Source organism: Salmo salar, chromosome 28, assembly GCF_965601325.2.
Source record: "Salmo salar chromosome 28, fSalSal1, whole genome shotgun sequence".
Classification (NCBI taxonomy): domain Eukaryota; kingdom Metazoa; phylum Chordata; class Actinopteri; order Salmoniformes; family Salmonidae; genus Salmo; species Salmo salar.
In genome coordinates, this window is record NC_138318.1 from 31,758,657 (window position 1) to 31,772,911 (window position 14,255).

The 14,255-nt window shown below is 41.3% G+C and overlaps 1 protein-coding gene across 2 annotated transcripts in view; it reads right to left on the reverse strand.

Moving 5' to 3' along the window:
* The window catches only part of LOC106589834 (dynein axonemal heavy chain 17), a 113,475-nt gene that overhangs the window by 46,859 nt on the left and 52,361 nt on the right, over positions 1-14,255 (reverse strand). For both annotated transcript variants that reach the window (XM_014180222.3, XM_014180221.3), the window contains exons 53-57: positions 11,134-11,295; positions 10,766-10,999; positions 4,781-5,041; positions 2,719-2,936; positions 2,355-2,562 (exon numbers count right to left, since the gene is read on the reverse strand). In XM_014180222.3, coding sequence (XP_014035697.3) covers positions 2,355-2,562; positions 2,719-2,936; positions 4,781-5,041; positions 10,766-10,999; positions 11,134-11,295 — 1,083 coding nt within the window. The remainder of the gene's footprint in view (positions 1-2,354; positions 2,563-2,718; positions 2,937-4,780; positions 5,042-10,765; positions 11,000-11,133; positions 11,296-14,255) is intronic.

Genomic DNA, 14,255 nt, shown 5'->3' on the forward strand with positions numbered 1-14,255 from the left:
ACGTAGAAGTGTTTAGACATATTCTATTGTTATTATTTACAATAAATGTGATTCCAAAATGACACAATACATTACTTACCATTCATTTCTATTGGGCACAAAATAATCTGAAACACAACGAAAAAACAAACAGCAAATGCATCCAACAAGTTTGTAGAATCATTGCGTGCTTAGAATATGGGACCAAACACAAAACCTTTGACTACTTTAATACACATATGTGACTCGTTTCAGGAAACTAGGTGTATGTCGCGGGTCACTACTTCACAGGAGAGCCATTTGAAAGTTTTTTGGCAGAAATGCCTTCTAGAACATGTGAACTTTCATGTGCCTTAATAACACACTTGTATGACATCTGTAAATGCAAATACAATTGTTAAATTACGAGCCTAGTTGGTTTAGCCATGGAAAAAGCCAGCATCCTTCCCGCTAGACATGATTGGCTGAGATAATGAGTGGGCCGGACATGCCGAGAGATGAGTTTGGATTGGTCCGCCTTCTGTCTATAATATGAGCTGGTCAATATGTGTAGGTAATCCTTTCTAACACAGCTTTTTTTTAAAGATATCACGTAGTAGAACTGAATAAGTGTCGCTCTCCACTTTCTGGAGGACCGAGTTTTGAAATCAATGGAATTAAAGTATAATAACAAAGGAGATGGAGAAAATTCTGACGTTTGATGGCAAACATGTAGACGGAGTCGAAAAGAGAACACACAGAAGGCTGTTTAATAAAACACCTGTCTCCGGATTACATCTTCAAACTAAAGGCAACCGTGACAAAGAGAGGGAGAAGCATTCATCCATGTATACGGGTAAGAGAGTCAAGCAAGCTATATTTTCAGATATTACGCCTTTATAATTTTATCAGAAAGTCGTTTTCATTTCAAGTTAAAGTGTACTGTTAGCTAGCTAACTAACGTTAGCTGGCTGGCTAGCTAGCTAACGTTACGCGTATGATCTGTGTAGTAATATTATTTGTATCTCAGAGCCATTTGCATTGCTAGTTGTACCCTAAGGTTAGCTAGCTAACATGGTTGGTTAGCTACCTGCAGATTCATGCAGGGTAGTAATGTTATGAGTTGGGATTATGGTTCATTGTTTAGCTAGCTAGCTACATGTCTAAAGAACAGACTCCACTATGCAAGTAACTATTTCAATAGAATGTTTATGATGTCACTGCGACAACTGTTGTTTGACGTAGCTGGTAAATTCGCTCTGGCTATCTACTCCGATTTCAGAGCACTCTCATCAAAGTGTGCCAGAGCGCAGAATAACTGACGAATTTACGAACGCTCAACACCCGTTGAATATGGCTGTGTCAGTAGACATTGGCAAAAAAGCATAATTAAATTGTTGCCAGCAGCACAGTTGCATTCACCAACGTTCTGGATAACATAAAAACAGCCTAACCAGGTCTAGGGCTAGTAAAATGGTCAGAGTGAGCTGTTCTCTCATTTTTGTCTGGCAGTAGCTAGCAGGCTAGTCAACGTTAGCCAGTTAGCTTGGGTGCTTGACTGCTGTTGTTGGGTCAGAACGCTCGGACCAACCCTACTTTTCGGCCAGAGCGTCCAGTGTGCGCTCTGAACGCTCCGAGAGGCGAAACGCTCTGAATTTACGAACACCCAGAGCACACTCTGGCACTCCAGATTAAATGTACGAACAAACCCATAGTATAAGCCAGCCTTTAGTCTTGAAATCTTTGGTTGTTTACTACATAGCCTCACATGTGAATCCTTAAAGAGATGGGTGGGGCTAAAGCTTTTAAGAGGGTGTGAACGATGCTGAATGGGTGTAGACAAAGAAGAGCTCTCCAGTAGGTACCAAAACATAGATAGGGCCATTTTCTCAAAAGTGAGGTTACAAGTTTATCAACTTTCAAAGCAAAATTACTTTCCCATTGTTCCTCAACTGTAGTGTATGATATGCCATTTCCTAGCTCTGAGTCTCTCCTTTTATCCAATGTAAAAAACACAATTTCAAATCGAGCCGATCGGTCATATATCATTGAATTCGCCAAATACTTTTGGTTCCCTAAAATGGGGGAATTATGTCCAAAAAGTGCTATAATTTCTAAACAGTTCACCTGATATCGATGAAAATACCCTCAAATTAAAACTGACAGTCTGCACTCTAACCTTTTAGTCATTGTATCATTTCAAATCCAAAGTGCTGGAGTAAAGAGTTCCCCAAAAAATGTCACTGTCCCAATACTTTTGAAGCTCACTGTAGATGCACATCTTAAATCAGGTTACAGGCCAGTTAACTAGGTCTAAGACCCCTAGATTTAGCGAGTGCAACTATATTAGAAGGCTAGTTAATCGGTTTTGTAACAATTCTATTGTATTCTCTCACATTGATCTTGGTCTTGATGATGGAGAGTTTGTCCAAGGCAGCGGCCAGCTCAGCATTGGCCTGGGCCAGAGTCTGGCGTTTGGGCTCCACATCACAGTACACCTCGTAGAACATTACAATGTTGATGCACCACGAACACAGACCTGCAGCTGCAAGTGACTTAGAGCGGATGTATTCTGGCTCGAACGTGGGGTCGTTCTTAAACGGCCTGCACAGGGAATAAAAATAAGATACACACAAAATCTATCATCAACAAGATATAAAAGAAAATAAGGGGAAAAGGGACTCAAATCTTCAGAGAAATAAAGATTTCCTGATGAATCAGCCAAAGTGTTTGGATGTCAGCTAGGTTTGTGTTTCTTACTGGAAGGCCTTAATGCAGGTGTCAGGGATGTTCTCCTTGTTGTAGTTGATCAGGGCGTCCAGGAAGGCGTCCACCTTGGCCATGGTGTTCTTGGCAGCCTTCCAGCTCTTGTCTTTGGGCACCTTCCCTCCGGGGGCCATCAGGATCATCACAGCACCCATCACGTTCACCACCGCCTCCGGAGGTGAGCCAAACGACTTCAACTCTGTCAGGTTGTTCTGCAGTACAGCGGGAACAGACAGGTTATATGACACACAGAGTCACTTAACTCGCTGAACAACACATAAATAAACTCTTCGGCATTTTAGGCTCACTACAGTAGTTTCAATGCTCGATTCCTACTAATCTTGTTAACTTCTTTGGGAAAGGGGGGCAGTATTGAGTAGCTTGGATGAATGAGGTGCCCAGAGTAAACTGCCTGCTACTCAGGCCCAAAAGCTAGAATATGCATATAATTCGATTTGGATAGAAAACACTCTGAAGTTTCTAAAACTGTTTGAATGATGTCTGTGAGTATAACAGAACTCATATGGCCGGCAAAAACCTGAGAAAAAATCCAACCAGGAAGTGGGAAATCTGAGGTTTGTAGTTTTTCAAGTGATTGCCTATCCAATATACAGTTTCTGTGGGGTCATATTGCACTTCCCAAGGCTTCCACTAGATGTCAACAGTCTTTAGAATGTCGTTTCAGGCTTCTACTGTGAATGGGGAGAGAATAAGAGCTATTGGAATCAGGTGTCTGGCAGAAAGGCATGAGCTCAGTCATGCGCACAGCCGTGAGTGCAAGCCACATTCCCTTTCCTTTCTGAAGACAAAGGAATTGTCCGGTTGGAATATTATTGAAGATTTATGATAAAAACATCCTAAAGATTGATTCTATACATCGTTTGACATGTTTCTACGAACTGTAATGGAACTATTTTGACTTTTGGTCTGGACTAAACGCGCGCGCTTTGTGAATTTGGAATGCTGGACTAAACGCGCAAACAAAATGGAGGTATTTGGACATAAAGATGAACTTTATCGAACAAAACAAACATTTATTGTGGAACTGGGATTCCTGGGAGTGCATTCCGATGAAGATCATCAAAGGTAAGTGAATATTTATAACACTATTTCTGACTTCTGTTGACTCCACAACATGGCGGGTATCTGTACGGCTTGTTTTGGTGTCTGAGCGCTGTACTCAGATTATGGCATGGTGTGCTTTTGCCGTAAAGCTTTTTTGAAATCTGACACAGCGGTTGCATTAAGGAGAAGTGTATCTTTAATTCTATGTAAAACACTTATATGTTATATCAACGTTTATGATGAGTATTTCTGTAAATTGATGTGGCTCCCTGCAAAATCACTGGATGTTTTGGAGGCAAAACATTACTGAACATAACGCGCCAATGTAAACTGAGATTTTTGGATATAAATATGAACTTTATCGAACAAAACATACATGTATTGTGTAACATGAAGTCCTATGAGTGCCATCTGATGAAGATCATCAAAGGTTAGTGATTCATTTTATCTCTATTTCTGCTTTTTGTGACTCCTCTCTTTGGCTGGAAAATAGCTGTATGTTTTCTTGTGACTAGGCGCTGACCTAACATAATCGCAAGGAATGCTTTCTCCGTAAAGCCTTTTTGAAATTGGACACTGTGGTTGGATCAATGAGAAGTTCATCTTTAAAATGGTGTATAATACTTGTATGTTTGAGGAATTTTAATTATGAGATTTTTGTTGTTTTGAATTTGGCTAGCGTCCCACATTTCCCAGAGGTTAACTATCCTAGAATGTGTTGAAAGCTCTATACATACTTACACACACACGTTATGTTCTATCCTTGTGGGGACCTAAAATGAATTTCCATTCAAATTCCCTAAACCTAACTATAACCACTAACCATTTACCCCAACTCTAATTCTAACCCTAATTCTAACCCAACCCCTAAACTTAAAATAGCCTTTGTCCTCATGGGGACGTGGGAAATGTCCCCTCCAGGGAGAATTTTCCTTGTTTTATCCTTGTGGGGACATTTGGGGATTTTAGGAACCCCCACACACATCCAGACCTTGTTGAGAGTGTTGAGAGCCTCCTGGGCAGCCAACAGGGCAGGTTCTGCTTTGGCCAAGTCCTCTTCACATGACCTCTGTTTCTCTCCCACATTCTTAGCGATTACTTGCACTTTGAGCTCCTCATCGTTGGCTATGACCTTCTCCTTGGACACTTTCTCTGTTTCCACACCGACCACCTCGATGAGCTTGTCAGCATCCTCGTTCTTCTGCTTGAGCTCCACCTCCTGCACGGCCAGCTTGGCCTTCAGATCATCCACCTGGTGGAGGGAACACACACATCAGGAACAGAACACAACGACACACACATCAGAGACAGAAGACAACGCTGTGCAACTCTTCTGCAGGTTGTTCATCATTGGTGTAAAGGAGAATATGTTCTTAGTCAACTTCATTGGTAAATTAAAGTTTGGTGGGTTATCAATGCCTAATACAGTAATGACTAGTGGTGGGCACCAATATCGATAATTCGATTATATCGATTTCGTTTGATATCGATATGACATAGGCACGTCATGATATCGTTTAATACTTATTTTACCCGCTTTCTACATGCTTTTGTAAAAATAAATAAACGCACCAGCATTTCCTGCTGCACTCGGCGTATAGCTAGCAGAGCAAAGACATAGCATGGGTTCACCCATGGGACTAGCTTGCTAACTCTAATCAAACAAAAATGTTGTCAAAACTTGCAAGATAATCCTTATGGCCACAAAGTATTTCATGTTTCATCCACACATTTATTTGTTTCTTCACGAGTCAACCACCCTCACCTTATAGCAAACAATGGCGATGGAACAAAGTATAAGGCAACAGACAACTTCTGGTGGAAAACTTTTTCACATTGTAAGAAAGCTAATAGTTGTTGTGCCATACATGTGTTCTTTACATTCTTTAGTTAATACTTGTGCACACTTCATCTGGTTTTAACAAACATGTTTGCAGCTAGGCAACATGCTATTTTTGCGTTAGCTAACGTTGCTTAACCCCACAACCCCAGCTAGTCAGCAAGCCAAGTACAATGCCTTGCAAAAAATTCACCCCCCCTTGGCATTTTTCCTATTTTGTTGCATTACAACCTATCATTTAAATGGAATTTTAATTTGGATTTCATGTAATGGACATACAGAAAATATTCCAAATTGGTGAAGTGAAATGGAAAAAAGAACTTGTTTCAAAAAATTATATATAAAAAAAAAAATGGAAAAGTGGTGCATGCAGATGTATTCAGCCCTTTGCTATGAAGTCCCTAAATAAGATCTGGTGCAACCAATTACCTTCAGAAGTCACATAATTAGTTAAATAAAGTCCACCTGTGTGCAATCTAAGTGTCACATGATCTCAGTATATATACACCTGTTCTGAAAGGCCCCAGAGACTGCACCACTAAGCAAGGGGAGTCTGCACCACCAAGCAAGCGGCACAATGAAGACCAAGGAGCTCTACAAACAGGTCAGGGACAAAGTTGTGGAGAAGTACAGATCAGGGTTGGGTTATAAAACAATATCAGAAACTTTGAACATCCCACAGAGCACCATTAAATCCATTATTAAAAACTGGAAAGAATATGGCACCACAACAAACCTGCCAAGAGAAGGCCACCCACCAAAACTCACGGACCAGGCAAGGAGGGAATTAATCAGAGAGGCAACAAAATGACCAAAGATAACCCTGAAGGAGCTGCAAAGCTCCACAGTGGAGATTGGAGTATCTGTCCCTAGGACCACTTTAAGCCGTACACTCCACAGAGCTGGGCTTTACGGAAGAGTGGCCATAAAAACATGTTTGGTGTTCATCAAAAGGCATGTGGGAGACTCCCCAAACATATGGAAGAAAGTACTCTGGTCAGATGAGACTAAAATTTAGCTTTTTGGCCATCAAGGAAACCACTATGTCTGGCGCAAACCCAACACCTCATCACCCCGAGAACACCATCCTCACATTGAAGCATGGTGGTAGCAGCATCGTGCTGTGGGGATGTTTTTCATCGGCAGGGACTGGGAAACTGGTCAGAATTGAAGGAATGATGGATGGCTCTAAATACAGGGAAATTCTTGAGGGAAACCTGTTTCAGACTTCCAGAGATTAGAGACTGGTTCACCTTACAGCAGGACAATGACCCTAAGCATACTGCTAAAGCAACACTTGAGTTGTTTAAGGGGAAACATTTAAATGTCTTGAAATGGCATAGTCAAAGCCCAGACCTCAATCCAATTGAGAATCTGTGGAATGACTTAAAGATTGCTGTACACCAGCAGAACCCATCCAACTTGAAGGATCTGGAGCAGTTTTGCCTTGAAGAATGGGCAAAAATCCCAGTGGCTAGATGTGCCAAGCTTATAGAGACATAACCCAAGAGACTTGCAGCTGTAATTGCTGCAAAAGGAGGCTCTACAAAGTATTGACTTTGGGGGGGGAAGAGTTATGCACGCTCAAGTTTTCCGTTTTCTTTGTCCTATTTCACAAAAAATATTTTGCATCTTCAAAGTGGTAGGCATGTTGTGTAAATCAAATGATACAAACCCCCAAAAATCAATTTTAATTCCAGGTTGTAAGGCAACAAAATAGGAAAAATGCCAAGAGGGGTGAATACTTTCGCAAGCCACTGTAGCTAGCTAGTGATTAGCCCACACGTCAGTGGTGGAACCCACCCGACAAAATAGCCAGTTGCTTGCCAGCTAGCACATGGTAAGAAAGATAGTTGTACCATAGATGTATTCTTTACATTATCTGTGGCTTAAGCTTAGTTAAAGCTTGTGCACACTTCATTTGGTTTAAAGGGGAATTTCACTCTGGCTCTGCCACGGCATATAGTCATTATTATATTAACAACATTCTGTTTTTGTCATAAACATCCAAACCAAAGCGCATTTTAATTTCACTGATAGAATTGGGAAGTTTCGACTTTCTGTGTATTCGTCTGCTTATAGTGAACCACAAATTCCGGCATTCATAGCAAATTCAGGTACAGCCCTGCTTGGTGGATGGGGTGTGCCCACAAACTTGGTTGATGGCATTGTTTACTTCGAACCACCGACACACAGTAATCTCAGAACATCTCTACGCAATTCGATTTTTAAACGTTTGTTTTTCACTGACGTTTGTCATCATCCCCATGTGGTGTTCTGTCTGGCTGTATTAATCACAAACAAGAGCAAAAATGTGTTATCTTTCACTGTTCTACCAACCAGAGATTTACCCAGATGCTGCCAGTGGTTTGTGGCTATCAAGAATGATGCTTACGGTGACCAAAGATTATCAGAGGGATATTCAGGCTGAACGGATGGGGAATCCATTTCAACAACAGCTGAGAAGCGATGCGATACAATAACTGTTTTCTTCACAAGAAAACAAGATTCTCGATTAGAGTTAACATATTGTTAGCTAGCTTGCTAGCCTAGCTGGATTAGGCAAGTTAGGCAAGTCTTTTGGATACACACTGTCAATCAATTTCACCTATGCCATGGGAGTCACTGCTAGACTGGTAACGTTAGCTACCTTCAGCAGAGGAAACATACTTGACTTTTTTATTAAATTTTTTTATTTCACCTTTATTTAACCAGGTAGGCTAGTTGAGAACAAGTTCTCATTTGCAACTGCAACCTGGCCAAGATAAAACGTAGCAATTCGACACATACAACAACACAGTTACACATGGAATAAACAAAACATACAGTCAATAATACAGTAGAACAAAAAAAAAAGTCTATATACAGTGAGTGCAAATGAGGCAAGTTAAGGCAATAAATAGGCCATGATGGCGAAGTAATTACAATATAGCAATTAAACACTGGAATGGTAGATGTGCAGAAGATGAATGTGCAAGTAGAGATACTGGGGTGCAAAGGAGCAAGATAAATAAATAAATACAGTATGGGGATGAGGTAGGTAGATAGATGGGCTGTTTACAGGTGCAGTGATCTGTGAGCTGCTCTGACAGCTGGTGCTTAAAGCTAGTGAGGGAGATATGAGTCTCCAGCTTCCGAGATTTTTGCAGTTCGTTTCAGTCATTGGCAGCAGAGAACTGGAAGGAAAGGCGGCCAAAGGAGGAATTGGCTTTGGGGGTGACCAGTGAGATATACCTGCTGGAGCACATGCTACAAGTGGGTGCTGCTATGGTGATCAGTGAGCTGAGATAAGGCGGGGCTTTACCTAGCAGAGACTTGTAGATAACCTGTAGCCAGTGGGTTTGGCGACGAGTATGAAGCGAGGGCCAACCAACAAGAGTGTACAGGTTACAATGGTGGGTAGTCTATGGGGCTTTGGTGACAAAACGGATGGCACTGTGATAGACTGCATCCAGTTTGTTGAGTAGACTGTTGGAGGCTATTTTATAGATGACATCACCGAAGTCGAGGATCGGTAGGATGGTCAGTTTTACGAGGGTGTGTTTGGCAGCATGAGTGAAGGATGCTTTGTTGCGATATAGGAAGCCGATTCTAGATTTAATTTTGGATTGGAGATGCTTAATGCTAGCTGATACCAGTGCTGGTGGAGGCCTAAATCAACATGTTGTTTGTGCAACAGTGTCTTCTAAATCAAAGAGGAATAGGCGAAGCATGAATATCTTGGCTACATGAATAAAGATTTAATGTAGCCAAAGATTATAGGGTCCCCTAGGAATCACTGCACATCACTTTGGTTCTTACCCTGACACAATAACTCGTCCATGGCATTTTCATTCGTTGTTATGTCAAACAACACTGTATTCAAAGTGCCCACTATTATTTATATTCTAACTATAGAATTAGAATAAACATTCTATTTCCATGATTCCAAAAGTTCACCAAAGTGTTTTGATCTAAATCGCAATTGCAACATTTGGTTAAAAATAAGGCCTAGTTTTTCCCCCATATCGTGGCAGTGTGGAAATGATCTCAAATGAGTGCAGGAATTGATGGAAATGCATGAATGGAATCGAACGTTCGCAGAGCCTGTTTTAACTGGAGTGACGCTTAGAATTCCATTTTGCCTAAATGGCACCAAAAAATGTATCCCTTTTAATTTTACCACTACAATCTGTTCTTAGGACGAAACTGAAAAATAACAACTTGTGTAGAAAGTAAACATCCGCACCTCGATGGTGCCAAGTGTGCTTATGTCTGCTTAACGAGGAAGTAGGGAAAAAATGTCAACTTTTGACTATTTCTGGTCTAGCGATCGATGACAGCAGAGTACGCTGCCCAACCTTATGTAATTAAGAAAAATACAGTTTACTTAACCAAAGTTAGTTCACTACATCCAAACTACTTTGTGATAAATGATCATATCTAAACGTGAAATGTCATCGACTGCAAATTGCACTCTGGAGTCAGATGTTAAGATAATGTGTAATTTACATTTACGTCATTTAGCAGACGCTCTTATCCAGAGCGACGAACAGTTTATTGTGCTGATGTTGCTTCCAGAGGCAGTTTGGAACTCAGTAGTGAGTGTTGTATTGCAATCGAGGACAGACAATGTTTACACGCTACGCTATTCAGCATCCGGCGGTTCCGTTCTGTGAGCTTGTGTGGCCTACCACTTCGCGGCTGAGCAGTTGTTGCTCCTAGACGTTTCCACTTCACAAAAACAGCACTTATAGTTGACTGGGGAAGCTCTAGCAAGGCACAAATTTGACGAACTGACTTGTTGGAAAGGTGGCATCCTATGACGGTGCCACGTTGAAAGTCACTGAGCTCTTCATTAAGGCCATTCTACTGCCAATGTTTGTCTATGGAGATTGCATGGCGATGTGCTCGATTTTATACAGTACACCTGTCAGCAACGAGTGTGGCTGAAATAGCTGAATCCACTCATTTGAATGAGTAGCTTTCTCAACACCGTCGGACAGAGATGGAACAGGCACAAATTATATAGAAATCTTAAAATGAAGATATGATATTGATACAGTATAAAATGTAATAGCCTGTTTGTGTTAAATGTAGTGCAGGTGGATAACTAACTCCCAGACCGTGTGTGTGGTGGTATACTGTATATCTGACCTGAGCGGAGGTGTTCTCCAGTTTGGTTAATCCGTTCTCCAGGCGCTCCATCTTGGACAGCAGCTCGCCCCTCTTGACGGCCAGGAGGTTCTGGTAGAGTTTGATCTGCTCCAGGAAGGTCTTCGGCGTGGTGTAGTTGTAGCGACGGTCTGACAGCAGGTAGAACTTGGACATCTCATTCACTGTCTTATGGACGAAGGCCATGAACTGGCTCAGAGAGTCCTTCACCTCGGGCTGGGGGGAAGAGAGAAAATCGGACACACAGGATTACAGTAAACGCTAGATGAGGGGTCTACATGAGGCAACTCAGGGAAGGGGCTAGGGATTGTTTTGGAACGGGGTCGAGGGGTGTAACATGTCTTCCTCACCATGATGCCCTCTGTCTCGGAGAGGAAGCGAGCACTGACAGACACCAGCGCCTCCTCTGGCCACTCGTGGAACCAGTCGATGGAGGTGCAGTTGACCACGGCAGGGAACTTCCTGGCTCGCACCCTCAGAGTGGATCCCACCGGAGAGAAACACAGGATCACCTACAGGACGACACACATGCGCACACACACTTTACCCAGCTAGCATATTTGGTTCCTTGGAAGTTGTGGGAATGTCTGTTTTTGGTTTCACATTGGTTGTGGCAACGAAGCCATACGTTTCCTGACCGGTAAAACTAAATGTTTTTTAAATGTTCTGAGAACAGAAGTGAAAATGTAGCCTGTTCTGGGAATGTTCATTTTTAGGTTGCAGGGAGGTTCTGAGAACGTTTTACTCTGGTTCCCTGAAAGTCTGCCTGGGAGGTTTTATTAACGCTCTGAGAATGGAAATGAATTGAAGGTAATTAAATAACATTGTGCGAACATTCTCTAAATGTTGTGAAAGTTTTATGGTTATTATTGAAAGTTTTCTTAACACTCTAAGAAGGGAATCTTAAGGTTATTTGGAGGTTTTTAACTAACTTCCTTAAACCTTCACTTAATGTTTCAATAAGTCTTTTAATACCTCATCACTACCCCTAACTATTTTGGGTAAAAATGTTGAACTCCAAACACGGATAGGACACATGGAAATGTATTTGCTCATGCATTAATCATGCATTTTTTATTGTGACACGGCATCAGTGAAAATCCAAAATCCTATAATCTTCTGTTATCTATCCATGGATCTAGTGAAATCAAATTTTATTAGTCACATACACATATTTAGCAGATGTTATTGTAAGTGTAGCGAAATACTTGTGCTTCTAGCTCCAACAGTAGAGTAGTATCTAACAATTCACAACAATACACACAAATCTAAAAGTAAAATAATGGAATTAAGAAATATATAAATAATAGGACGAGCAATGTCTGAGTGGCATTGACTAAAATACAGTATATACATGTAAAATTAGTAAAACAGTATGTAAACATTATTAAAGTGACCAGTGATTCCATGTCTATGTACATAGGGCAGCAGCCTCTAAGATGCAGGGTTGAGTAACCGGGTGGTAGCCGGCTAGTGACACTGACTTAAGTTCAGGGCAGGGTACTGGGTGGAGGCCGGCTAGTGATGGCTATTTAACAGTCTGATGGCCTTGAGATAGAAGCTGTTTTTCAGTCTTGGACCCAGCTTTGATGCACCTGTACTGACCTCGCCTTCTGGATGGTAGCAGGATGAACAGGCAGTGGCTCAGGTGGTTGATGTCCTTGATGACCTTTTTGGCCTTCCTGTGACGGGTGCTGTACAGTAGGTGTCCTGGAGGGCAGGCAGTGTGCCACCGGTGATGCGTTGGGTAGCCGCACCAATAGGGCTGTGGTGGTCACGAAATTTCGTCAGCCAGTGATTGTCAAGCAAATAACTGTCGGTCTCACTGTAATTGACCGTTAATTAATATAAACTAATATAGCATCTTCTTGCTTCCACTGATGCTGACCTTTGGAACAACTACATTTTAAAAAGTCTAATAAATCCATGTATTATAGCCTTCACCTTTTTATTTTAGACAGGTCTAAAGAAGCATGATATGAAGAAAATGTAGTCTATTTCAGAAGAACAGAATAGCATACTCTGAGTTGTTCTTATGTTAGGTCCTCATCTGCCCAAATGGCTGTGGGCTACACTAGTTCATTAAACAGACAAGATTTGCTTAGAATTACATTATTATTTTATAGTTAAGAATACAATTGAACAAAGCTGAATGAAATAGAAAGGATATTTTCTCCAAACGATTTGAGCGGTTAACAAATAAATAGGTATTCCTATATGCTTAATTTAGAGATATTAATGTAACTTTAGTTGTTCTACAAACATTGGGCTATATTATTTTTATTTTTAATACATTGTAAGGCTGCATGATACAACTCTAATGATGATTTGAAAAAAATTGCTTGAAAGGCATGAGCTCTGCTTTGTGTTGTGCACAGGCTGAACACACTACATCAGTCACTCATTCACAATTTGACAATCACTTAATAATGCCTAGAATTTCACGGCGGTATCTCCTTTGTGTGGCCGTAATGCACCCTAAAAAAATCCATGCCTTTTGCGGCCAGTAGCCGTTGTGCCCTTCTCCCTGAGTGCTGCGTGCTCCGTCACGTGATCGGGTATTTCTCACAGGCTACAAGTGAAGACAGACACATCGGGGACGCAATTGCCTCCGTCCTTATCCAATTGCGAGAAATAATTATTCCAAACATAGTCTGGGACAGTTGTGGGATGCGATAGATCCCAAATTAATACAACCACTAGCATCCCCCAAAAATATTTACGCAATGGGGCTAACACAACAGATCAGAACTTTTAGCTTAAAATGTTGCTAAACTATTAAGCTATTTCTTCACATTATAAGCGCAGCAATGCGCACACGGCAGTAGGCTATAAGCGCAAATGTTCCATTAGTGGAAAACAACATTATCAAAAGTGACCGCAAATGCAATTATGCATGTGATGCTTTTGTTATAAAGGTGCATTTTTATGGAGAAAGTTATCTTCCCCAAACTTAAGTGCTGCTTATGTATGCCAGTTAGGCTCTACACCCCTTGTAAAGCGGATTAATGTGCTTAATTGTAAGAAGTTATTTGGCCACTTTAGTTATGATACAAACCTTATTAAAACATATTGGCCTATGGGCTAGGCTACATGCCATCTCTGTTTTCTTGCATGATTGCATAGCCTATAGAAATGTTGCTCAACATGAGCATGGGCTCTCATGAAGTGTTTGATTAGTTTTTCAAATTAATTTGCATTGATGTCAGAGTTATTAGAGGGACAATAGAGTGCTGAGTACCAGGCAGTTAGCAAGTTTGGTAGGCTACTAATGACAAGCAGCAGCATCAGAGCTTTGAGAAGCCTAATTACCATGACTAAAAGGTCACGTGGAATTTTACTGCATCCATGACTCGTAACCACCAGTGTGACCGCCAGTGGTCTCTGAACAATTTGAGAACATGACTTTAAATAGAACCATGAGGAAACGTGTAGAAAACGTTATGCTGGAGTACAGAAAATCCCACAGAAG